General features: G+C 36.2%; 2 protein-coding genes across 4 annotated transcripts in view; one reads left to right on the top strand and one right to left on the bottom strand.

The window, feature by feature from the left end:
* Positions 1–347: 347 nt before the first annotated feature.
* The window catches only part of LOC128866539 (calcium/calmodulin-dependent protein kinase kinase 2), a 32,840-nt gene continuing 5,641 nt past the window's right edge, over positions 348–27,546 (bottom strand). For 2 of the 3 annotated variants that reach the window (XM_054107367.1, XM_054107358.1), the window contains 6 exons: positions 18,775–19,099; positions 12,849–13,203; positions 11,386–11,573; positions 8,169–8,402; positions 7,829–8,109; positions 348–1,723 (listed from right to left, as the gene is read on the bottom strand). In XM_054107367.1, coding sequence (XP_053963342.1) covers positions 1,684–1,723; positions 7,829–8,109; positions 8,169–8,402; positions 11,386–11,573; positions 12,849–13,203; positions 18,775–19,029 — 1,353 coding nt within the window. In that variant the 5' untranslated portion in view covers positions 19,030–19,099 and the 3' untranslated portion in view covers positions 348–1,683. Of the gene's footprint in view, positions 1,724–7,828; positions 8,110–8,168; positions 8,403–11,385; positions 11,574–12,848; positions 13,204–18,774; positions 19,100–20,811; positions 20,895–27,546 lie in introns of those variants that run through there. The other variant, XM_054107375.1, reaches the window with a different exon arrangement.
* Positions 20,877–22,849, top strand: LOC128866564 (uncharacterized). The gene is made up of 2 exons (XM_054107401.1): positions 20,877–20,966; positions 21,033–22,849. Exon 2 carries the CDS (start codon positions 21,240–21,242, stop codon positions 22,350–22,352), a length of 1,113 nt encoding a protein of 370 aa, XP_053963376.1. The 5' UTR covers positions 20,877–20,966; positions 21,033–21,239; the 3' UTR covers positions 22,353–22,849.

Raw genomic sequence — 27,546 nt, 5'->3', positions numbered from 1 at the left:
GCATATAAAAGTATTTGTTTTCGTGTGAATTGGAGAGGTCATTAAATATATTTACGTACAAATGAGGCTAATATTTTGTGTGCCTTGGCTAAGTGGTTGCACTTTGCTTCTAGCTAAACAAATTTTAATTTTCTGGAGTTCATAAAAACGGAGCCCGCAAAGAAGGAGGTGAGTAAAAGAAAGCAAAGTAAAGAAAGAGAGCAAATCCTTTCAACTGGATTCAGCCTATACCTTCCCTGCAATTTCCACCTAAAGTCTTGTGTGTGGCTATGCCTCTTACAATTAAGTAAGGTCCGCTCATGCTCTAATGGTTCCATATGTCTGAAAATTAATTGTTAATTATGCTCTTCGGTTTTCTTAGAGTATTGTCAAAGAAAATTATGTAATTTATTTCCTTTTATTTATTTAACAATTCAAATACTCTTCTCTTAATACTAAAAAATTCGAATCCTTAAATGTTAATTAATTTTATGACTAAACTACAAAAATTCAAAATTAAATATTCGTCCGTATTAACTACAAAAAATGCAATAAAGAATGTTAAAAGCCTATGACCGAAATGAGCTCAGAAATTTGAAGCAACAATCAACAATTTATTTCGAAAGAATAAAAAAAAAATCCCACAAATTATCTAAATAGGCGTATATATGTATATTTATACATGCATTTTCTCGTCGTTTCGTATTGGAGTACGAGTTTATAGAAAAAATGTACTTTGGTAATTTTTTGCAACTCTGGCAAATACTGCGCGTGCCAGAGATGGTTTTCTTTGTTTAGAACTGAGAGAGAAGTGAATATGCAGTTGGATTTTTTACCGCATGTTTCCCCAACTATAATTTAATTGTTTAATTTCGGAAGGCTACGAAAACTACTACTTTGTTCTTGGCGAATTAGACGATTTGAGCGAAATAAAAAAACCGTATGTGCGTATGATTTATTCTCTCATTCTATGATTTCCTCTTAATTCCAATATTTATTACAGTAAATTACGAGCTAAAAAATGCAAGCGTTAAGAAATGTTAGTATTATATTATATTCTTTTCAGAATTCTGAAAGTGTATTGCACGATATCAACGCACGTCTCCTCTGCTCACATTTCATTTAATATTTATGGTCGATAAAGCAGGTAGCAAAAAGCCGATAAAACTGTATAATAAAATTTGGTATCACCAGTCCCATCCGCAACTATTTCGTAAGAGCATCTACAAGTGTGCGCTTATTGCTTCATACTATATAATTTTAAGCGCAGACGCATATGCGCGTAAAAAAGCACAGCTATTCTTGCACTCATCTAGTAATGAGCATACAGAAACAAACTTATGTACGTATTACTGCAGCTGTTTTTATGCTAGGAGGGATGGGGAAAATAGAATAAAAAAATGGCGGCCGTATGAATTGTACTTTAAAAAGACGCTAACAAATTAAGTTAAAGAATGAAGGAAAAAATACGTACGAATTTTTCCATGCAAGCGTACACTAAATAAAAATTATATTATAAATACATAATAATAGGAGATCCGCTCTGTTCAGCTTCTACGTAACTTATGCCGCAGGAACAACTGTCTACGATACGGTTTTTGCTGTTGACTTCTTCAAGACTATTGGAACTGAATGTGTGGAGTGTGCGTGTATGCAGGAATGTACGCAGGTACTGGTACGCTGAGGCACGCTGTATGTGCTGATTCACAAACCAAGATCCGTTTGTAACATTTGAGCTGGCGACCTGTAATTGACGATGCGTAGTTAGAAAATTAGAAAATGTATACATTACACAATCTACCACTAAAAAAATATCTGACAGGGTTCATATTGTTTCAGAATAATAATAATAATAAACCGTTTTAAAGCCATGAATACATATGCGATACCGTTGTTAACATATTCTTTTGGAGTAATCAAGTGGAGTAATACAGATATCGAAAATCTAAAGATAGCCACAAGAACGAAATTAACAAAACATAATAAACTTCACCCACATTCATGTAAAGAGCGTATAACAATACCCAGAAAAAATGGAGGAAGGGGACTTATTGATATCCATCAGCTGCACAACAACCAAATAAATTACTTAAGAACATACTTCTACAACCAAAACACATCCCTTCATAAAGCAATAGTACTAGCAGACAAAGAACTAACGACCCTTAACCTCCACAACCAAAGCCTTATTCTACCAAAACATACAATAGAAGAAACCCTAGCAGCATGGAAACAAAAACAAATACACAGAAAACATCCACATGTAGTCAACAATGTCAACATAGATCAGCAAAACACACATACGTGGCTAAGAAAAGGAGATCTACAAGTAGAAACAGAAGGATTCATCATTTGAATACAGGACCAAATCATAGCCACAAAAAACTACAGAAAATACATAATAAAAGATTCAACCATAACATCCGACAGATGCCGTAAATGTAACATATACACAGAAACTATAGACCATATAACAGCAGGATGCCCAATGCTCGCTGGGACAAAATACACACAAAGACACAATACAGTAGCCAAAATCATCCACAAGGAAATAGCCACATTTCTCAACTTAACCAATGACACAGCACCATATTATGAATATACACCTGAAATCATACTAGAAAACGAAGACTTTAAACTATACTGGGACAGAACCATATACACTGATAAGACAATAATATGCAATAGACCAGATATAACAATAATAGAAAAGAAAGAAAAAACCACACAGTTAATTGAAATAAGTGTCCCTAATGACGTTAATATACACAGCAAATATACAGAAAAAATTGAAAAATACATACAGCTTGCGCAAGAAATCAAAAACATATGGAAACAAAATGAAGTGAAAATAGTCCCAATTATTATTTCAGCAACAGGAATACTACACAACACTTTCATACAAAACCTAAAATCAATAAATATAAACGAAAAAACACACGCACAAATACAAAAAGCTGTTATAGTGAAAACTTGTAATATAGTAAGGTCCTTTCTAAACCAGATCTATTAAAATTTTACATTCTTACAACATTACTACATCGTAACACAAAACAACAGAGCATTGTCCCTTGATACCGATATCCGGGACACATGTTTTCTCCGGTAGTTGCGAACCCTACCGAGATGGAGTAACTCTATAATAATAATAATAATAATAACATACACATCTGTATACATTTTAGTTTGATATCCCATCTGAGAACGGAGATATATGCAAATAAGAAGTAGTTACGTTGGTTCAAGGCGCATTCGTTCAAGGTGGTGGCACTAGTCCAACAACAATGTTTTGTACGTTTGATTGCCAAAGCAAAGTATTAGCAAAGTAGAAAACAAAGAATGAATTCGCCTTGTTTCAGGCAGACAGCCACATGGACACGGCAATAGAAAAAAAAAACAAATCAGCTGATATACCAATACAAATCAGGTGATGTAGATTCGCCTTGCGTTGGTACAATAGCTAATATTGAAAATATCAAACAAGTGTGTAGAGTCCTTATTTATTTTGTTATTTGTGGCAAGTTTGGGCCACATCGACACAAGCCATTTTTTGTTATTAAACTTGTTTTGATCGTGATATATAGAATCAATTTAGGTGGTGGGCTCCTAAAATGTGCTGTTTAACAGGCCGTTCATGCTGAACGCTGAATGTGCAATGCCCAAAAATGCAAATGGCTACCTAAATGCTAATTTGTTTCTGCATTAAGAACTTAAATGTCGAAAACCACTCTGAAACCTTCGAAAAATAGGTTAATACGAACAAAATTTTAACGCACAGGACGAATTGGCGGCGTTGACAGTGAGCCGGAGGTGTTGAGGCAACTCGACATAGGAGACACCGGCGGAGCCAGATATCGGTGAGGTCATGCCAGTATGTAGATGACCAGCACTTATATCACTCAAATAAATCTTCATTATGCCAAAGCCCCCTCAGGTATGGACTAGTAATATGAATTTCCTTTGTCTTTCAGAGTTTTTATCTAGAGATCTAGTAGCGGTACAGTTACCGATTAGCATTCAAAGGATGTCAACGAAGCGCATCGAAGGAAAACTTGTATCTGTTTCCGAGAAGAAGATAATAATTGCGAAAGCGAAGCCAATACGCCCAACGGGGCATGGGGAAGTACGGATACCAACAATCACCCCGTTTGTACCTTCTTGAATTTATTCTTAGTATAACATTAGAAATTTTTAATGTGGATAATACACCGCGGCTAAAGAACAACAACGCCGCGGGCGCCAACGGACTGCCGGCTGAGCTACTTAAACATGGCGGCGAGGAGCTGCTAAGGTGCATGCATTAGCTTCTGTGCAAAATATGGTCGGATGAAAGCATGCCTGCCGATTAGATTTTAAGTCTGCTCTCTGCCCAATCTATAAGAAGGGTGATCCTGCAATCTGTGCCAATTACCGCGGGGCTAGCCTTATAAATATCGCTTAAAAGTTTTTAGCGAGCGTATTGTGTAAAAGGCTGAAGTCCATCATCAACCAACTGAGGGGACCTTATCCGTGTGGCTTTAGACCTGGAAAGCCTACCATCGATCATTAATTCACAATACGCCAAATCTTGGAAAAGATCCGTGAAAGGAGAATCGACACTCACCATCTTTTCGGCGACTTCAAATCTGCATTCGATAGTACGAAAATGAGTTTCCTCTATGCCGCGATGTCTGAATTTGGTATCCCCGAAAAACTAATACGGCTATGCAAGATGACATTACTCAATACCAGCAGCGTCATCAGAATTGGGAAGGACCTTTCCAAGCCGTTTGATACTAAAAGAGACTTCAGACAGGGTGACTCGCTGTCTTGTGACTTCTTTAACCTAATATTGGAAAGGATCGTACGAACCGCAGAACTTAATCGCTCAGGCACAATATTTTATAAGAACGTACAATTGTTGGCATATGCCGATGATATTGACATCAATTGCACTGTTAGTTCTGCCTTGTCCAAAGAGGCAAAGCGAATGGGTCTGGAGGTGAACGAGGACAAAAGACAAAACAAGAGGTACTGTCATCAAACAAACGGTCGGGGCACTCGCTTTCGGCACCCACGTCACTATTGACAGTTATGATTTCGAGGTTGTAGGAACCTTCGTTTATTTTGGAACCAGCATTAACACCTATAATAGTGTCAGCCTCTCACGTAGAATCTCACTTGCCAACAAGTGCTACTTTGGACTAAGTAGGCAAATGAGTAGTAAAGTCCTCTCTCGAAGAACAAAACTAACACTCGACAAGGCTCTCATCATGCCCGTCCTAACGTATGGCGCAGAAGATTGGACGATGACAGCATCCGATGAAGCGACGCTTGGAGTGTTTGAGAGAAAGATCCTGCAGAAGATATTTGGACCTTTGCACATTGACAACGGTGAATATCGCAGACGATGGAACGATGAGCTGTATGAGCTTTACGACGACATAGACATAGCGCAGCGAATAAATATCCAGCGGCTACGCTCGCTGGGTCATGTCGTCCAAATGGATACAAACGCTCCGGTTCTGAAAGTATTCGATGCGGTACCAGCTGGTGGTAGTAGAGGAAGAGGAAAGATCAGGTGGAGGGATTTGGCTTCACTTGGTGTTTTCAACTGGCCCCGGTTAGTACGAGAAAGAAACGACTGGCGCGCTTTGTTAAACTCGGTCAAAATCGCGTAAGCGGTTATCGCGCCAATTAAGAAGAAGAAGAATACACCAACATTTGTAACAAGCGTACGCTAAGAGGTCATAGGAAATACTCGGCTAGTAAGAAATGGGATAGTATAAGTAATATATTTTAGAACCGTCGATGTCCGATCATATGATAATAAGATTTGGCATTGGGAGCTCATCGAAAATTAATATTTATTTATTTTACTTAAAAAAAAAAAAAATTTATATAACTCTTAGGAACCCAAGAAAGACAGATTGGGATAAATACTTGTGGAATTTGAAAACGAAATTTATTCTCCTCTTGCTTTCTGCCATGTTTATTCCATTTAGAGAATGTATATTTATGCTTGCTTTAGTCTGATACATTAAATTTAAAAAAAAAAAGCAACCACTACTTCTCAAATTGTTTCACATTTTGACAAATGTCAAAATAAGTATGCTTGATGTATACGAGGAATTTTTACGATGATACAATACTTTTGAAAGAAATATTTTCCCTACTAAACCCTGGAGGTACCCGGGTCTGGCCAGACTGGCTTTTTCGACTTTGGACGTGAATTTAACATATCTCTATTATAGCTAACGTTTTGAGTTTCCAGGTAGATTCCTAATATATAATTTTCTATCGATTTATGGGTGTAACTTTTTAAAAATTATCCTTGAACAGGACGAAAATAAGGCCAGACTTGAGTCCCAATGGAGGACTAAGTCTGTATTGTGAAATACAGATTTGGACGAAATTTTAAGTTGTACTTAGCTGGGATTTGGCTTAAGTAGAACTTAACTTCATTTTTGGTCCCGTTTGTAAAACCGACCCTAAGTCTTGGTGCCGATTACTTTTGAGGCAATATTTTGGAGTCTATTTATTGCCTTCAACTGTAGGATAACTCTTATTGTCCACTACTACACAAATGGAAGAACTTGAAGCAAAAGAAATCCCGGGAAAGCGCGCATAGTATAGTCTATGTTTAACAAGTACGGACCTTTTTTCAGAAATTGATGGTTATATTGTTTTGCATACTTAACATTTCACATCTGCAGTAGTATTTCCACTCTCCCAAGTCTTACTTATTTTATAAATAAATAATTTTTTGAAGTCCATTTGGGAAAGAAATTGTAATTGGTGCGAGTCAATTATTTTCACAAAGTGTGCAAAGAAATTACTTTCACAAAAGTCGGTGAAATATTTGCGACTGCATTTAAAATGCAAATTAAAATCATCTTGAATTTAATTAAATTAAGTTCAAATAATAAAAAAAGAGGTTGTCTGTAAAGTTGGTTTACTGACGATAGTTTAACGTGACAACGTCATAAGAAAATACTGATGGAATGGTTGCATTTTTCAAAAGAAAATTTTAATTTTATTTGTTTGATAGATATTTTGTATGGATATAGAGGAGGTAAATCGAATCGCACTGGAATTGATCAAGTTACATTTACACAAACGTGAAAAATGACGAAACATTTATCAAATTCATGAAAGATATGTTCAATTTCGATTGTGCATCAGACGTTAATAAGTCAACAACACTAAGAGGCACCATCATCGATTTGACTTTGTCAAGAGACATTACACTCGAAACACTCCCTTTCATTTCTCAACATTCATTCTCAACAGAGAAATGGTTCATTACCATGCAGACAGGGAAAAGACATATGCAAATACAAATATGTGAATTTATATACATATGCGCATAGACACACATATAAATATATGCTCATTCAAGTAGGAGAGAGCCAGATGTCGAACGTTGCCGAACGCGGGGGCCGACTGTGCCTCTTTGTCGTTCGTTCCGCGCTCTCGCTTGCAGTTCAAGCAAGGTAACGACGCATGAGCAAGATAACGACGCATTTTTTGGTGCGTGCAGCCGGCTACATCGAATTATAAGACGTTTAGTGGATCATTTTCTTGCTGCATATGCAATTATAGCATTATTATTTATATTGAATTTGTAGTCGTCCTCCATTTTCTTTACAAAAACTCAGTTATAATTAACTTATAATAATCTACAAAACGTTCAAAAAACTTTCATCGTTAGTACGCTATTAAAATCCAATTTCTTCAATCTTCTATGTAATCGCCCAAGAAAAATGGAAAGAATAATATTATAATAACAGACCTCATCAGATTGAATGGCAAAAATCTTATATGATAATTACTATATGGTATCCTATAGCTACAAGTAAACACTTACATCTGGTTGTATGATCCAGGTGCTGAATTTGAGCGTCCAGCCCGACCAAAGCGTTCCGCTCGGGCAACACTGCTTGGTTGTGATTGTTGTAAAACATCGATGCTATACGGGTTTCCAAAGGAATGATTTTTTAACATTGTCTTTATTAAAATTAGAGTATCTAATTTGGGAATACTCTGCACAACGGCATTCATATCTTCCTCGCTGACCTTAACCAAGCAACAGTTCTCACTTTCATTGGGAAGAGGATGTGCTCCATCTATTGTCACCCAAGGATGTTCCTTAAATTAAAATATATACGTCGATGAAGGGTGTATATTAAAAATATGAAAGTACAAACTTTTAACTGCTGCAAATTGATTCTGGTTTCAGGATTTTTGGTCAACATTTTAAAAATACAGTCCTTTAGCTGTTCACTAATTATTGGAGAGTCTTTAAAAACAAGCTGATCTGTTTTTATTTTCTCATAAAGAATTGGAATTGAGTTTGCAACAAATGGGACGTTTCCATAAACAAGTGCATAAAGCGTTGCTCCTAGAGCCCAAATATCAGCCGCTTTTCCGCAAAATGCATGCTAAAATAAAGTAAGAGTTGTTATTTAGTTTTGAAAAAAATATATGTCAATAGAAAACGATGAAATATCTAAAAACTTTTTTAAGTTCCTAGGATATTTGTAGCACGAATACCCTACATATTACCTCTTATTCATATTACCTGGAAAATATAGAGTTCCAAAAATAAACTAGCCTTTACAGTGCGCGAAAGCAGTATAATGAATTAAATGTGTTTAGTGAGGACACAGCCACTGCGTCGAACAGTGTAAAAGAGGCGTTCGAGAGCATTTATACTGACAAAAGAAAAGCAGCGATACCAATAGACGAATGAATGAATGGCAATATATCAATGAATGGTGATTGCATTGGTGGTATTCGGAGACTCCACATGCATCAAATGGATATGTCAACATCTCAATAGTAAGCTGCATGATGCAGTTTACATACAACAATCAGAATGTTTCGTCAAATATTCATATCGTGTGTTGAAACTTAGGAAGTCAGGTTAGAAGTAGAGTGGTAGGGAGTGGAATACGAAATTGGATTTGATCCTTCAATAAATGGGTTTTAGTACATTTACATACATACTTTTATATACCAAGAATGCAACAGATGAAGTTAACGTGATAGCTGTATGTTCTGATGATCTGATTATCGCTAGTTCAAGCAGTTTCAAACTATCTCAGATTAGTATAAAAGCGGTACATCTTAAAGCTACTAAGAAATTATAGACATATAACCTTTTTTGGGTGTTTGGTCGAGCTCTTCCTTCAATTTGTGTTGTACGTTGTGATGATGATTTTCCAGTTTTACGCCGTCTAGGAATGGCAAATAGACTGTTATGAGGACCTTTTCATGCCAACTAACATAGAACACAAATCTATCATTTTGGCTACAGCGACGTCAAGAGATTACAATATAGACAACTTCAATGACGTTACAACGCCACTAGATGCTGGTTTTACGATCATTGCGATAACGAGCGCCGCGGCGTATTACATTCGGTGATAAGTTATCACAGTGAAACAGGAGTAAAACATTTATTACGTTATTTGATTTGAGAAAAACTTCTAGTTATACGGTATATTGACGAGAGAAAGAGAATGCAGCTTATCTATTTTCAATATATCTGAACTAAAGATGTGCCATCTAAGCCTGGTGAAAGCCGCAAAGCGGCAGAGAATATGCTCTGCACTATCACATCCTCTAAACAAAATCGCCGTGGATCGTAGATGATGCTATGGTGATCATATGCCGTTCCCATGTATTGTACCCTATTAGTCGTATCAAGGACTGTAGCTATCTCCTCTTCTGTCTGAGAAGGAATTTCGCTACCTCCCTGCCAGACCTTTTACACTAACGGTTCTCATGAGATTTAATACTGTTAGCCTTAATAGTTAGCCCACTTTGCGGTTGCGGTGCAAATGGTTTCTAAGGCCTTTGTAGTAGCTTGCCTGATTTTAATGGAGAAATGATTACTCCCACCTTATGAAACTTAGAGAGTCGTTGATTTTGGATTCTTAAGTAATTTGCGTAAATTCAGAGTGGTGAGAGAGTCATACTACTACATGATTAATTTATGTTTAATTCAATAAACCTTCAAAAGCTCGTATGTGATATTAATTTTTTTCATAAACTTATTTGATCCAGGCCAACTATGATCAACTAATATATACAAAAAAATAAATCATTTAATTAAACGCTTAAAAAAATTAATTTTTTTCAATCGCAAGCACTTCACATCAAATTAAAATAGGCTTGTCGAGTCGCCGAAGCCCATTTTCGTATTAGCGTATCAAAAATAGGAAGTGCCATCCAGGGCTAAACGTATTGCTTAGATGAGGGAGAGTACGAGATCAAATTTAGAGTTAGGTTTACTTCACAGAAGGTGGGTATTACTTTATATTAGGGGTATTTATGAAACTCAATATAACTGAGGAGAAAAATTTAGTTGGCATGAGGGTGTATACTAGAGCGGGTCGATTTAAAAATCGCTCATTGCTCTGTGAAAATCGTATTCTAGGGATCAAAATAAGAAACTAGGCCGAAGGAACCATACCTCTAAAACGAATTCTGATGTCCCCCAATTTGGGTCGAACGAAAAATCCCACTTTGATCCATTTAGAGTGCTCCAATCAAGTCCAAATGTATGACCAACCCCCACTAACTTTGGACGGCCGATCCACCCATGCCAGTGGCACACCCCCTGGAACTCCCCTGGGGGGTTCCGCATACAATCATTTCAAAATATCACCATTTTTGGCCTTTACATGAGAAAAGAAACTAAAAAGTTCGGCCCAAATTGGGGGACATCAGAATTCGTTTTAGAGGTATGGTTCCTTCGGCAAAGTTTCTTATTTTGATCCCTAGAATATGATTTTCACAGAGCAATGAGCGATTTTTAAATCGACCCGCTCTAGTATACACCCTCATGCCAACTAAATTTTTCTCCTCAGTTATATTGAGTTTCATAAATACCCCTAATATAAAGTAATACCCACCTTCTGTGAAGTAAACCTAACTCTAAATTTGATCTCGTACTCTCCCTCATCTAAGCAATACGTTTAGCCCTGGATGGCACTTCCTATTTTTGATACGCTAATACGAAAATGGGCTTCGGCGACTCGACAAGCCTATTTTAATTTGATGTGAAGTGCTTGCGATTGAAAAAAATTAATTTTTTTAAGCGTTTAATTAAATGATTTATTTTTTTGTATATATTAGTTGATCATAGTTGGCCTGGATCAAATAAGTTTATGAAAAAAATTAATATCACATACGAGCTTTTGAAGGTTTATTGAGTGAGCAATGGGCGATTTTTTTGCCCCCCCACAAATCGACCCGGCCTAGTGTATACGGAAGCTGGTTTAACAGTTCAAGTAAACATCTTTAAGTTATTACGTAACTTAAGATAAATTTACGTCACAATTTACATTATATTTGCTTTGGCATTGCCCTTCGATATCTGTAGCATAAAATGTCGAAATAAACTTTGTTTCTTACCTGTCCGAGTCGCAGTGATTCTGGTGCTCTAAAAGCCGGTGTACCTGCAGTTGTTCCACTACTAATCATTGCATCTTCCCCAAAAAATTCATTGCACACACCCAGATCGGCAATTTTAACGTGCCCAAATTCAGTGAGTAGCAGATTCTCAGGTTTCAAATCACCATGAATAATATGCTGATAATGTACTGAAAAAATAAAAAGCGATACAATCATTGAAATTTCTTTACGACTATCGTTTTTTTGTGTGGAAATTCTAGAAAGAAAAATGGCTTTGGCAGCCGATTCTACGTTACCGGAATGAGTCGGGTTTATCCCGACCACGGACTGCCGCCCCAGTAAACTAGCCCTGCCTAGTGTACCGTACAAGGTTTGCTCTTTAACTATGGTGAAAAAGACAATTGCGAGGGAAACTTTGTCTGCCTCGTCCCTTGGCATATGTTTACCAAAATTTAGCTTGTGTTAGTGATATACGAAAAAAATCAACACAGTATGATCGTATATCACTAACACAAGCTAAATTTTGTTAAACGCACACACAAATGTAGGGTTTTTCAGTAAGAGCGCTTCAACTTTTGAACTTTTTTGAATAAAACACAAACGGTTTGACTTTTTTAACTAATTTTTTTTTATTATCGAGTTTGAACATATACATTTAAGTATGAAATTCGATTTCTTTTGCATGACCACCGCGTGCACGTTTTACGAAGTCCAATCGTTGAACCCAATTTTCGACCACTCTTTTGCATAAATCGGCCGAAATTCCAGCAATTTCGCGTTCAATATTGGCTCTGAGCTCACAAATCGTCGCCGGCTTGTTACTGTAGACCAATGACTTCATATAACCCCAAAACGGGATGGCTTGTTAAATGGACCGTAATGCTCTTAAAGTAGCAGCAACAGAACGATTATTTTCATAAAAAATTTGCACGATTTGCAATCATTGCTCAAGTGTGTAGCGTTCCATGATAAAATGTATGAAGTTTACAAATGACAAGCGAAAAATAAAAAATATTGCGTCGTTCGCCCTCTCTATCGGAAAAAAGTTGAAGCGCACCTATTGAATAACCCTATACATCATAAGCCTAATTCATAAATAAAAACCCTTAAACGCAACTTGGAAATTATGGACAGTTTTCTCGCTATCGTACAAGCTTTGGAAGGTGCTGTTGGAAGACCATTTTTAGTGGACAGTGCCCTGTAATAATTGCTACAATTCTACTTATATTGTAAATACATGCGCCAGTCTCTTTAGTAGATCTGTTGTACTAGTTCCGCTATTACATAAGGTTTTTATACAATATATAAAAATAACGTACACATAACATATAATCGTGGCTTTCAATCATTACTAATACGAGTATATTTTTTAAATTTTAACTGATATTCGACACAAATGTAGCACCGCACGTTTTACATAAATGCATATGGTTGATAACTCAAGAAAGTTGTATGCAACTTACAGTACTCCAAACCAAGAATCGTTTCCCGAATAATATCTCGAGCTTTATCTTCAGCTAGTGGTGAATCTGTTGGAATGTTAAGTACACATCCTTGCTTTACTAGTTCAAAAACCATATACAGCGAGTCCTCCATTGGATCATCTAATACCTCAATCAATTTTACAACGTTTGGATGATCTATTTTCTTTAGCACTGCAATTTCCCGATATACTCTCTCCAATGGCGAAATGGGCTTTTGTTGACCACGTTTTGTCAATCCAGCTTGCCGTATCAATCGACGTTTAGAGAGAATTTTCATTGCGTAATGGGTGGAGTCTTCTTCAGAGTATGCTAATTTAACTAAGCCATAGGAGCCCTGTAAAAGATGATAAACACACAATATGTTTCATTATTGTACAAGTAAAAGGTTGCAATAGTAAGAAATTTTACAGTCTCTTTAGATGTCATACAAATGTTCGATTTTCCTACATTACTTTAACAGGTGGCGGCCGCCGTGGCCGAATGGGTTGGTGCGTAACTACCATTCGGAATTCAGTGAGAGAACGTCGGTTCGAATCTCGGTGAACGAAAATTAATATAAACATTTTTCTAATAGCGGTCGCCCCTCGGCAGGCAATGGCAAACCTCCGAGTGTATTTCTGCCATGAAAAAGCTTCTCATAAAAATATCTGCCGCTCGGAGTCGGCTTGAAACTGTAGGTTCATCCATTTGTGGAACAACATCAAGACGCACACCACAAATAGGAGGAGGAGCTCGGCCAAACACCCAAAAAGGGTGTACGCGCCAATTATATACATATAATATATACATATTAGGGCGGGTCGATTTAAAAATCGCTCATTGCTCTGTGAAAATCGTATTCTAGGGATCAAAATAAGAAACTTTGCCGAAGGACTAAACCTCTAAAACGAATTCTGATGTCCCCCAATTTCAAAATATCACCATTTTTGGCCTTTACATGAAAAAATCAGATAAATGGCTATGTTTTTTCTTTATTTTTATTTATTTATAATAATATTTATTATTTATTTATATATAATAATATCTATTTTTTCTCTTAAGAAATTTATTTAGTCAGAACATATGTAAATGAAAAAATTAATTTAAGTGAGTTATAGAAAAGAAACTAAAAAGTTCGACCCAAATTGGGGGACATCAGAATTCGTTTTAGAGGTATGGTTCCTTCGGCAAAGTTTCTTATTTTGATCCCTAGAATATGATTTTCACAGAGCAATGGGCGATTTTTTTGCCTCCCCACAAATCAACTCGGCCGAATATATATATATATAATATATACAATACTTTAACAGGAATTCGAATAACGTTTTTCAGTCAACAAGTTAACTGCAGTTATGTCCGCTTCTAAATTTCTGAGATATTAAGCATTTCCACAACAGTACGGTTAACTCAACCAACTGATTTCTATTTACATTTGAAGTTTGCTGACCAGCCGTTCGGAGTCCGCTTAAAGCTGTAGGTTCCTCCATTTGTGGAACATCAATACGCACACCACAAATAGGAGGAGGAGCTCGGCCAAACATCCAAAAAGAATGTAAGTGTCAATTATATATATAACGTAGCTGGTTGTGCGCTGGGTTTGGGGCCCGCCACGTAAAAATACCACTCAATGAAAATACGAACAAAACCTCGGATGAGAACAGCCTATACTGATGACGACCACTGCGAACGAACTAAGGATTACCATATCAGTACACCACAAATAGGAGGAGGAGCTCGGCCAAACACCCAAAATATATATATGCACCTGGAATGTCTGGTCCTTTATTGAGAAATGTGCGTCTGTCCAGCTGGTTGATGTCCTGGTAAGAACAAAGGCTGACATCACTGTCATTCAAGAGATGCGATGGGCGGGGCAAGGCAAGGAAACCATAGGACCTTGCGACGTCTACTACAGCTGCCAAGTAAAGGAGCGCAAAATCGGTGTTGGATTTATAGCGGGAGAGAGATTTCATCGCCAAGTACAGTCGTTAGCTCCAGTGAACGAGTGTCTCACAATAATCCGCAACAAAATACGATTTTTCAACATCTCGCACATTTGGTAACGGACAGAGGTTGATCGATTGGAAGACACGCTTCTAGTGTTTTATATGTACGTACGATCCGAGGACCCAACATCGACTCGGGTTATTACCTCGTTACGGCCAAATTGCGCACACGCCTCTATGCAGCAAAAAACGTAGAACTAACTACGCAAAGAATGTACGACATCGAAAAGCTGCAATCACAACAGACAGCCAGAAGATTCGCCACACGACTTTCACTCCTGCTCTCAGAGAGTACTGCCCAACAAACCGGCCATTTCTAGTTCTCTATGTACCGCTGCCGAACAAGAAATCGGATTCCGGCGAGCCCGAAAAAACAGTTGGTACAACGAGGAATGTCATGCTGCCGCAGAAAGGAAAGATGCTGCCTATAGAGCCACGCTGCGATCGGACGCAACGCGAGCCATGTGGGATCGCTACCGAAAGCTAAGAAAGGAAGAGAGATGTATTATCCGAAAGAAGAAACAAGAGGCCGAAATACGTGAGTGCGAGGAGCTTGTGATGCTGGCCAATAGGAACAACGCCAGAAAATTCTACCAGAAAGTTCGGCGGCTTACAGAAGGTTTCAAGACCGGGGCGTTTTCCTGTAAGGCGGCGATCTGCTGACTGACATCCAGAGCGTACTTAAATTATGGAGGGAACACTTCTCAAACTTGTTAAATAATGACAACTGAGCATGTCACAGAGAATGTGCAGATCCCGATACCCCAAACGTTGTTGACGGAACTGTCGTTCCGCTACCCGACCATGTCGAGGTGAGAATAGAGATTACATGACTAAAGAACAAGAAAGCCGGGATGCCAACAGACTGCAGGCTGAGCTACTCAAACGTGGCGGCGAGGGTCTGGTAAGGTGCATGCATCAGTTCCCGTGCAAAATGTGATCAAATGAAAGCATGCCTGCCGATTGGAATTTAAAAGTGTTTTGCCCAATTCATAAGAAGAATGATCCTGCAATCTGTGCCAATTATCTGTGTCCTAGCGAGCGTATTGTGTGACAGGCTAAAACTCACCATCAACCAACTGATTAAACCTTATCAGTGTAGCTTTAGCCCTGGAACGTCTACCACCGAACAGATATATTTACAATACGCCAAGTCTTGGAAAAGACCCATGAAAGGAGAATTGACACACACCAATTTTTGTTGATTTCAAAACTGTATTCGACAGTACGAAAAGGAGTTGCATATATGCCGCGATGTATGAATTTGGTATCCCCGAAAAACTAATACGGCTATGCAAAATGACGTTGCTCAATACCAGCAGCGTCGTCAGAATTGCGAAGGACCTTTACTAGCCGTTTGATACCAAATAAGGTTTCAGGCAGGGTGACTCGCTGTCGTGTGACTTCTTTAACCTGATGTTGGAAAGGATCGTACGAACCGCAGAACTTAATCGCTCAGGTACAATATTTTAAAAGAGCGTACAATTCTTGGCATATGCCGATGATATTGACATCATCGGCCTTAACAACCGCGCTGTTATGGTAGTTCTGCGTTTTCCAAACTGGAAAAGAGGCAAAGCGAATGAGTCTGGTGGTGAACGAAGACAAAACGAAGTACCTCCTGTTATCAAACAAACAGTCGGCGCACTCGCGTATCGACGCCCACGTCACTGTTGACAGTTATGATTTCGAGGTTGTAGGAACCTTTGTTTATTTAGGAACCAGCATTAATAATAATGCCAGCCTTGAAACTCAACGAAGAATCTCTCATGCCGGCAAGTGCTACTTTGTACTTAGTACATAGGTATTTGAGGACTAAAGTCCTCTCTCGACGAACAAAACTAATACTTTGTGAGGCCTTCATCATGCTCGTCCTATCGTATGGCCCAGAAGTTTGGACGATGCTAATATCTGATGAGGCGTTGAAAAGATCAGATGGAGAAAGACTTGGTTTCACTTGCTGTTTCCACCTAGAGGCGGTTAGCACGAGAAAAAACGACTGGCGTTCTTTCTTAAACTCGGCCAAAATCGTTTAAGCGGCTATCGCGTCAATCAAGAAGAAGACATCACTTTAATTACCATTATTAAGGGGTAACACCACTGTACACGCGTAAAATAAACACGATTTTTAAAGAATTTTTTTGTATAGAAGGAAAGGGAAAACAATCACTCTGATTTGGGAAGTTATTACTTATATACTAAAATACAAAACTACAAAGTTTGATCGAAAAATTTTACAAAATGGCGGCATTGGAGACATTTTTGTGATGTGGTTTCTCTTGAAGGAGCTCCGCGGCACGCAGCACAGAGGGTGCAAATTTTAATCTGGAACAAAGAAACATTTTTTTTCTTAATCTAGATAAAAATAGCTAGAGAAACACGTAGGGGATTTAAAAAATATTTATTTTTGTGGAATTGGCAAGCATTTGAAGGAAAAAACTCTATTTTGGACTAAAAAAACGGCACTTAAATAATTATAACAATCGTTTAAATTAATCTATCGAAAATCCCCTACGCTCTTCTCTTAAGAAGGTTATTATACAGACGTAGTGAAAAACCTGATTAAAAATATTTAAAATTGTTTGAGTTATGCTGCGTGCCAATTTCAGAAAACGTGTTTTGAGAAAAACGCGTTTAAAGTTTGGAAATTTGGAGAAGTCGTTAGGTAGCAGTCACTAACGCTTGGTTAAAAGCTTAAAATATTTATGAAATAAACTTCGGTAACGTATAAAACTTTTTGTTCTGTATTTTAAAAGGTTCAAAGAATTTTTTAAGCTTATAAAAAAAAAAAAATTTTTTGAAATTTCTACAGTGGTGTTACCCCTTAAGCCCCTAGATCTTTTAATTGGTATGAGGTACACAATTTACAACTTCAGGAAAGTTTTTTTCCGTGTGGGCGATTGGCGTTAGCGACTTTAAATGCACCCTCCTTTGAAGATGCCTTTGTTTGGTTTTTTCTTCACCTAGGAAAGCAAATCTTGGCATAAAATTTGCTTTTTTTGTCCCTCATTATTTGAGTTATTAAGAAGGCTTGATCGTTGTTATTTGGAAAAGTAGATGACTTCGTTCACTTGAGAGTCAACATCAACAACCCTAACCACATCAACTTTGAAATCCAACGGAGAATCTCTCTTGCAGACAAGTGCTACTTTGGACTGAGTACGCAATTGAATATGTAAACTTTACGTAAACGTGAGCACAGCCGCTCCGGCTCTGAAAATATTTAATACGATTCCCAAAAGGGGTAGCAGAGGAAAAAAAGGCCTCTACTGCGTGGAAGGACCAAATGAATGGATAAAGATTTGGCTTCATTAGGCATTTCTAATTGGTGGCTGACGCGCTTTGTTAAACTCTAACAAAATCACTTAGGGGGTTACTACGCCCATAGAGAAGAAATCGTACCCGATCAATTACCGTCTGCACTGCCGGCCCTTTGATTCATATATTGTGCCTTCAGTTAAAGCCGCGAGCACGGGCAAAGGTTCGTTTGAGAGTGATTGGCCGTTAGGAAATTCGTAGCTGCTGTTGTTTGTCTATTGTTCAATCGTTGAGATAAACTAGGAGTAACAACAGTGAAGTATTTGTTCCGTTCTTTTGCTGTCTGCAAGGAATTATTGCGCTTGTTACGCCTGAATATGTTTCATGATTTCACTATTACTTGTTTTTTTTTTTGTTTATTTCATATTTTTTATAATTAAATGGCAAAAGGTTACTCGTACTATTGGGTTCTTTTTAGTTTTTTAGGTAGGTGGTAACTTAAAATAAAACTGAGTAAAATAATTTAACATAGTGTAGAGTCAAATGCTATTAAAAAATTTTCTTGAGTATTTCTTAATCATTGTTTCATATGCAAATTATGGTATGTAGTATTTTGTGATTTATCAGAAAAGAGTATTCGGTCAAATTTGCTTACTACTTACCTGACCAATTTGATCCATAAGCTTGTATTGATTTAATTGTAAAAAGCTGCCCGATTGTTCTATAGAAACGCGGCGAGACTCTCGTAAAGGGGGGCGCTTGCGATTACTCCGAGGACTACAATATGGATTTACATACGGGCTATACGACGTATTTGTATATACCGGACGCGATTCAAGACACTGATGTTTCGATGTGATTAAATGGCTAAGAGGTTGTATTGAAGATTCATTATTGGTTTCTGTTGATTTCTCCATGTTATGGTTTAGTGTTTACGGTAACTAATTCTGTTGCATTCCTATCACATTTGTTCTTTATATAATGCACCTAATATAAAAAGAAATATACATTTAGTAAAAAAATTATTTTTCTGCTAAAAAATCCTGATTGTTTTTGATTATTTCTAATTATATCTTATGAAAACGAATTAATTTAATGATTATAATTATTTGTAATCCAAATTAAATGTATCGGCTATCAACATTCAATTAAATACTTTTATGTTTTCTAACATTGCATTTTAACATTTTCGGAACCCCTAAAAACAGAGAGAGATGGCAAATATTTGCATGTGACATTTTATTTTGTAAACAAAACTTAGTGATAATTAACACCAATTTTTCGATGCATAATTTAAATAGGACCCTTTGATTCGCCACTTCTCTTCTCACTATGCTTGGGATTTGCTCACTTGATGAAAAATTTGCATTTTGCAACAACAAAGTTATCGAGCAAGATTCGCCGCTAGCGAGTATGGTACACCTCCAAGGTGGATTTATTATAGGTGACAGCATTCACCCAGCTGAATTTTTGGCCGTAGGTATGGCTTACGTCAAAATGATACGCTTTGTTTGTATGTATTGGTATGTTTACATTCGTATGTTTACATTTGATTACTGATTTTGACGTGATGCTTGGACCAAACGCAACAACATATTCATGTAGGGTTTTACTTATATGTGGTTGCTGTCACCTATAATAAATTCGCCTTGGTACACCTCATTAAACTGCTATAAGTCAATATTTTCAGTTTTGCCAATTAATTTCTTTTCTGATATTTGGCAATTTTCATTAGACTGTGTCCATACTGTGAAATTTTTGTTGTTTCAACTTTGCGAATTCTGAAATTGTTAGTTTTTAGTCTATATTCAACAACATTAGGAAGAACGAGAACAAAAAAAGTGTTGGGAGAGCCCGAGTATCACAAATAAAGAGTAGAATCAACAAAAGCTCCCACATGTATAACACGATCTAATAAACATTCATTAAGCGCTTGCAAACAGTGTTGTGTCAGTGCTGCCAGTTGCTTCATCTACTCATTTCAAAACGCTTATTTTTACATTTGTTTAGATTAACACATCATTAAATAAAATCTACTACAAGGATAAGAAAATTGTGAGGGGAACTTTGTCTACCACGTAACGGGTGTGATTCGCCAGCCGAATTGTGTACGATCATTTCACACATATTCACACACTCGCCCATTAAGTATTTTTTCCGACGACAGCGAGGTGTCATTGGTTGATTTTTTTCGTATATCACCAACACAATCTCAGTTTTTTGTAAGCACATCCCAAGCGACATCAGCCCATCAGCTGATTCTGACAAAATATATTTTCACCATGAATATGACATAATCCAAAATTTACTTATGCATCATATGGTGATTGTATTTAGTCTTGTAAATTGTATAAACAAAATATATTAAAGCACAATATTAAAAAAATACAATATACGATAGGAGTCCCTGTAATAAAATTAAACACAATCATTATAAAATACAAGAATAAGAAAAAATTCAAAAATTAATATTTAAATGTAATTTGAGAGACAAAAATAATAAACACAAACTGGACATAACAAAAAATAGAAATATTGCAATTTTAAAATATCACATAAAAAGTGAGAAAGAAAAACATATTTGTAAAACAATAAACAGAATAAGTTAAAGAAAAATAAAAATTATGAGTAATAAATGAATATATTAATAATTATATATCATTACAAAATAATTTATGAAATATTAACCTTGCACTAACTTTAATATATTTAATTTAATAAAGCGCGACATTAACATAAAAACGAATTATTCTCGTCAATTTATTCTGGCGCCTTATTTCTGGCAACTCGCCATTTCTTGTATCATAGTTATCCATGGCTATGTATTTAGCCAATATCAGCAAAATCAGCAACAGTGAGTTACTGAAATGGAATTAAATAAATGCATTTGAATTGTTATTTGTTATCCCTGTAACTTTAGAGCAATTACTGATTTATGTAAGATGGCAGCTATAAGGGCAATCAAAAAGAAAGCAACATTGAAAATACAGTGTTTTCCGGTATAATGGATTTCTAAATATAGACTCATAACAAGGAGTATACATATATAGAACATTTAAGAAATGCACAGCATTTGTGTTGAAATCTATGTAGCATTGTTATTATAAAGTATTTTTAATAAAAGGAAATGTGGCTCTTTAAAGTTTTAGTTTTTATTATTGCAATTCTTGAAATTTTCCAAACTTCAACGTCTAGCAAAATTCGTCAGTATTCCACGGGACGATTGCTCTATTTTGCTGGCGATTTAAATAAAGATCATGTCGAGAATATTTCGTTTTTGTTTTACAAATCTGCATATGATGCTGACATAAGCAAAATCAAATTGCAGAGTACATTACGAAACTTTTTGGAAAATCTTCAAAAAAACCTCACAATATCAAGTATATTGAAAATAGGCAGAAGTGAAGTGAACTTGGAAAGATCGCAGCAAAAACTGAATGACCACATGGAATTCTTCAGAACTGCTTCCCATTATGTGGAAGAATTCTCACTTAAAACTGAACATTTTTTACAAGTTAGTAAAAATGAGAGTGCTTCTTTTTTATTGAAACTTAGGCGGGTGCCTACTGGTCACCGAATATTGCCTCCACATATTAAGTTACAGTTTACTACATATTTTGCGGAAATGGAGTTTTTCAACGTAATGTTTTTTGAAGTAATCAATGAGGGAATGGAATATATTATCAATGCTCTTCAAATAATAAGAACTACATTTGATGGCTATGCAGATATTCAACGATACGTTTTGCAATACTGGGATTTGGAATATGATAATTGGTGTTACAACCAATATTTTGAATTTTTGCAGAAGTGGTCCACCCAGATATATAATTGTGCGACTTCTTCGAGATTGGAGATGGTGTACGATGTTTATGCAATGACAGAAACAGTTATTAAACATGTCATGCGCCAGTTAGAATTCAAAATGCAACGTTTGTTTAATTGTTTTACGTTAGACGGATATATTATTAAATGTAGTTTTTTGCGCAATGCTGAGAGAGATTTCGAAGAATTATTTACAGTTTTGAGAGACTTACAAACATATTATGACATAGCAGTAAATCGAGGGCGAGTGGAAATAAAACGAAAACGGCGCAGTGAGACACTTTTACCTTCAAGTGAAAATGAATCTGATGACCAAAAACTGAAATGTATACCTTATGGATTTCCAGAAAATGAAATGCTTACAAGTCTTAAGATGTGTTTCAATATAAATAAAAGTACAATTAAATACCGGTGAAAAATGTATTTCTAAAGACAGTATTTATTCAGCTAGTCAAACACGTATTGGTACCAAACAAACTACCTGTACAATTCCCAATTGCTGTGAGACTATACCACTACAGCTGCGGAAAATTAGGAATGATGTACATATAATATGTATATAGTAATGCACGAAGGAGCTGCATTTCGAACTTCTTTTTGGACATTCAAGTAGGTCCATTCTACAAATTGACAGAAACAAGACGCATTTATTAAAGGTGACACGAGATCAACAAGAATGTTTTGTACGTTCGATTGTCACAGCAAGGTATTGGCGAAGTAGAAAACAAAAAAATAATTCGCCTTGTTTTATTCGATGCTGATAGCTACATGGACACAGCGAAAGAAAAAAAGAACAAATGAGATGATTTACCAACACAACCTTTAATAAATTCGCCTAGGACAGAAGTAACTTCTTGTTTATTTAAAAAAAAAACTATTTAAAAAAAACGAGCCCAGTGAGACACCAATGACATTAACAAAATCACTTAAATGTTTTGCATACTAGGTTTAATTTTATAAATTTAAAAATTAATTAATTAACTTAATTAATCTTTATCAGTTTTTTATCTTAGAAAAACATGAATTTGCTTACTTCATGTACAAAAGTTAATATTATACAATTCGAAAATACTTAAAAACGAAGCAAAATATTAGTCAAATCAAAAAAAATGCAGGCGAAAGGGAAAAGTGTACATAATTATTTTGTTGAAAATCCTTTTTGCTTTATTATTGCTGCACAGCGCATTTGCATTGACATTATAAAACCTCTACAACGTTCAACATGAATGAGTTTCCATGATGCCTTGGCCTTTTCAAATAACTGATCCAAATTTGTGATATTCCGCATACTGAGTGAATTTATGGCGTCGTTCCAAAGCTTTTCTAATGAATTTTAGTCGGCACTCGAATATGCCTAATCCAGAATAGTGATCAAATTGTCTTCGGACAACTTGTTCGCCACACGAGAAGTGTGCTTCGGATCATTGTCTTGTTCAAATTTCCAAATTACCGGCAAATTCCATTCTGCATAAGATAGATTAAATTTTGAAGTATCTGAACGTAATTGACCGCAGTCTATGACCTTCAATATGATGAATTGACCCGAGACCGTTCCACGAAAAGCAGCTCCACACCATTATTGAGCCTCCTCTGTGCTTTATGATTGGTGAGACGAACTTGGGGTCCAATGTTGCACGTCTTGGCCGCCGCATGTACTCCTTACCATCTGGACCAATTCTATTTGCGTTTCATCGTTAAGTAATATTATAAATAGCGCCATTGATGTGGCTCGAAGGCAAACTCAATTCAGCCTGTCGTTGCGATGCTGGTACCAATGGCTTCTTCCGTGCCAGTCGATCGTGCCAATCAAATCGCAACTGTCGTTATTGATTTTTCCTAGGATCCTGTTTTGGCAATCTAACGATCATCCTAACAATCTGGCTAGTATTCATTTATAGGAGATGACCTCTCGACATGTCTGGGAGGTGGCTCGCCTTCACCCACTACTAATCGATTTACACATTTAATATTTATTTATTTATTTATTTATTTATTACGGTCTTATAGACCTAGATAATATTGGCACAATTACATTAAAACTATTCAATTAAAAAATTTCAATTATATATTTATAACTATCTAAATGCTATGGAAAGCTTAGAATACTCATATAAAAGTTTCTTAAATATTTCTGGACTCTCACAGTTTTTTAAGTGTACAGGTAATTCATTATATGCTCTAACTCCTCTACAGTATAAGCTCCTCCTGTCCAATTCATTTCTAGCTATTGGGACGTGAAAATTATTTCTGTTCCTTGTTTGGTAGTTATGAATTTCACTGTTGTATATCATTCTATTACTTAGATATCCAGGTAGATTGCCTAATTTTATATTATGTATGAATTTCAAAGTGTAGTATGTCACTAGTTGTTTCACACTGAGCCAATTCAATTCTCTGAGCATTTCTAGAATTGGCGTGTCGTGTCGTTTTCTTAAAATAAAACGCATCGCTTTATTTTGTTTCTTTTGTAGATTCGAGATTTGAGTGTCGGTGAACGTAAATAGAATTGTCGGACAGTAAATGAAGTGAGGCTCAATCATTGATCTATACACCATAATTTTGTATTTCTTGCTGATAAATTTACATGAGCGGAACATAATACCTATCTTTTTACCTAGTTTCGCCTCTGTATATTTCAAGTGCTCATCGAATTTTAGCTTATCATCAATTATTATTCCCAAATACTTTATTTTATCGACTCTTTGCAAGGGATTATTTGCAATATTCAGCGTTATAATGTCTGGATCCACTGTTCTTCTTGTCATCAGCATATATTTTGTCTTATCGATGTTAATTTTCAGTTTGTTATGGCACAGCCATATGTATATCATATTTAAATCTGTTTGCACTTTAGATATAGCTTCTTCCATTGTTGGAGCACTCAGAGTTAATAAGGCATCATCCGCGAATAGACGAATTTTACAAAATTTTAGGTATTTAATAACATCATTGATGTATACTATGAATAATATTGGTGCGAGCACAGAGCCCTGTTGCAATCCTATTGGAACATCTATTTCTGAAGAGACAGCATCTCCTATTACCGTTTTTTGTCTTCTACCGCTGAGATAACTTTCAAACCAATTTAAAGATTGGTTTTGTACGCCAACATTGTGTAGCTTCTTTATTAAATTGTCTCTGTCTACGGTTTCAAAAGCTCTTTTCAAGTCTAAAAAAACTGATATTGTGATCTCCTTCTTTGACAAATTTTCTTTCCACTCTGTAATTACCAAGTTTATTGCCGATTCACACGAGTGCTTAGATCTAAACCCAGATTGTTCCTGTATTATAATTTGATGGTCATCAAGATACTGTAGCAGTTGGTCTTTGGCTATTGTTTCAATTATTTTTTCATCACATTGCAATGTGTTTATAGGACGCAGTTCTTCTGGTTTTGTTGTTCCTCTAATCTTTTCCACTGGAACAACTACAGAGATTTTCCAGCACTCCGGGAAAATACCTAGAGAGAAGCTTTCATTGATTAGGCAGGCATATGTATATCCCAAGTACTCCATAGAGTCTTTTATTACACCTTCCGTTAGCATTTTTTTACCACCATATTTATTTTTTAATGACGAAACAGTTTTAATTATATCATCCGTGGTGACCCTCCTAAATTCAAATATGTTTCTGTCCAAAACTTCACGCTCTTCATTCATTACAATGTTTTCGATACTATTATGAATTGTCATGATGCTTTCTACAAAATATTTATTAAGCTCATTTGCTATCTCATTTTCATCTTCAATCCACACGCCATTTAATACCACTTTCTTTATTTTAGTTGTGTTGTAGTAGTAAGAGCACCAATTTGAAGATATTCAACCGGAATGCTGCTGACAAGGGTATGTACATGTTATGTTGTAGTTTGAAATAAAAGGGCTGTTATGCTGCTCTAATGATCTCCGATGGAAAGTGGATATTCCATTTTGGTGCTTTAGGTAGACACCGGCGGATTGCACACAGTTGGAGCTTATGACTGATAGCGAAGTCAGTATGGGGTCTTAAAACCTAAGAAGGTTTTATGACGACAATATCATTTGCATTCGATACATCTAAACGAAGTGGATTTCGGATGGAGTCTTCTATGGCAAATCCAGCAAATATATACTTAAAGTTGAATAAGGGTTGAGCCCAATTCCATTCGTGATCTGAAGTATTCGAAACTATCCAAAATACTGCAAAATGTTGCTGTAGTGACAAAAGACGAGAGGTGGGCGCCACCGAACGGAACAGAGTTAGCTTACTAAGGCGACAGATTTTGGTCAGGGGAAAACACCGGTCAATCCAGTAAATAAAGTCGACTGCTAAAATAATGAGATAATTTAGGTCAAAATATGCAAGAGCTAACATCCAGAAAGCTGAGAGCTCAGCTTGCGGGGTTTGAACAATCACATATGAAATGGGTACAGAGAAATACTTGTCAAGCACATTGGATAATAAAGACTCGTTTGAATTATATAACAAAACACACTTATTCAAATTAAATTGAACTGAACACTGAACTACATGATGAATGATATTTTTTGTAAAAAATTGAATGCTATACCATAAGGCATAAACTATTACAGCAAATTGTATTATTGAATATTTCCGTTTGCTTAGAGACTAACAATAAGTTTTTAAATCTTAAATTCTTTCTTTACTTAGTATATTCATTTAACTTGCCCCAGGATTATACGGCTGGGCTGGTAAGTTCATTCTACAAAGTAGGGCGTAACTTGATACGTTTAAAACAATTTTTGCAAGCAGTTTAGTTTTAATCTGGACGTTTTTTGCATTATTTTTGCTTTTTGTGCTGACTACGATGAAACTTGCCATACCATTACAGTTTTGTTTAGACTCTGGATACTCTCCTATTCCTTTAAAATGCAGCTATTCGTGCAACCACCCAGTTTTCGGCGTTCCATGCATCAAAAAGTATTTTTACGCATGTGACAACCAACGGCTGAATACAGGCGTCGAAAAAAATTACACCGGTTAACACTCGGTTCATACAATTTAGAATATTAGTTTGGGGAAAAAGAAATCCATTATTTTCTCGGTAGATGGCTGTAATGATCGATATCTCGTAAAAAAAGTTTATGCTCGTTGTCAAGGTGGCATTTCACACTAGAAAATTTTTGTTGCTGTTTTTTGTTTGTTCTATTCAGTTGTGGAAATCAGCAAAGATAAAATTAGGTACATTTCACAGCTTTTCTTTAATAAATGCCAAAATGCAGGCCAGGCCGCTGAAATTGTGAATCGTGTTTATGGTCCCGATACTGTAACAGCTAAATCACAGAAATAATCGAAGTTGACCGGCATGTTAGTAGTCGCAGCATCACCCAGGAGCTAAAGATCGATCATAAAACAGTTTTACACCATTTGTGTAAAAATTTTACGCAAAACCATGGATTTATTTTTCCCCAAACTAATATTTTATCATTACTTACCAATTTATGAGCAAAAGGCCGCATATTTCGCTGGGTACAGTTGTAAAATTTTATCCAAAGAAAAAACCATTCGAAAGCAATTAAGAATTACAATGTAATCTAATGGTGGCTTGTAATTACTCTTTTTATAATTTTGTTGAATTGAATAATTTGTTTAATTTTAGATTGGTCTTA

This window comes from Anastrepha ludens, chromosome 2, assembly GCF_028408465.1.
Source record: "Anastrepha ludens isolate Willacy chromosome 2, idAnaLude1.1, whole genome shotgun sequence".
Lineage (NCBI taxonomy): Eukaryota > Metazoa > Arthropoda > Insecta > Diptera > Tephritidae > Anastrepha > Anastrepha ludens.
The sequence above is the reverse complement of the archived record's forward strand: the minus strand, read 5'-3'. Positions and strand labels throughout refer to the sequence as shown.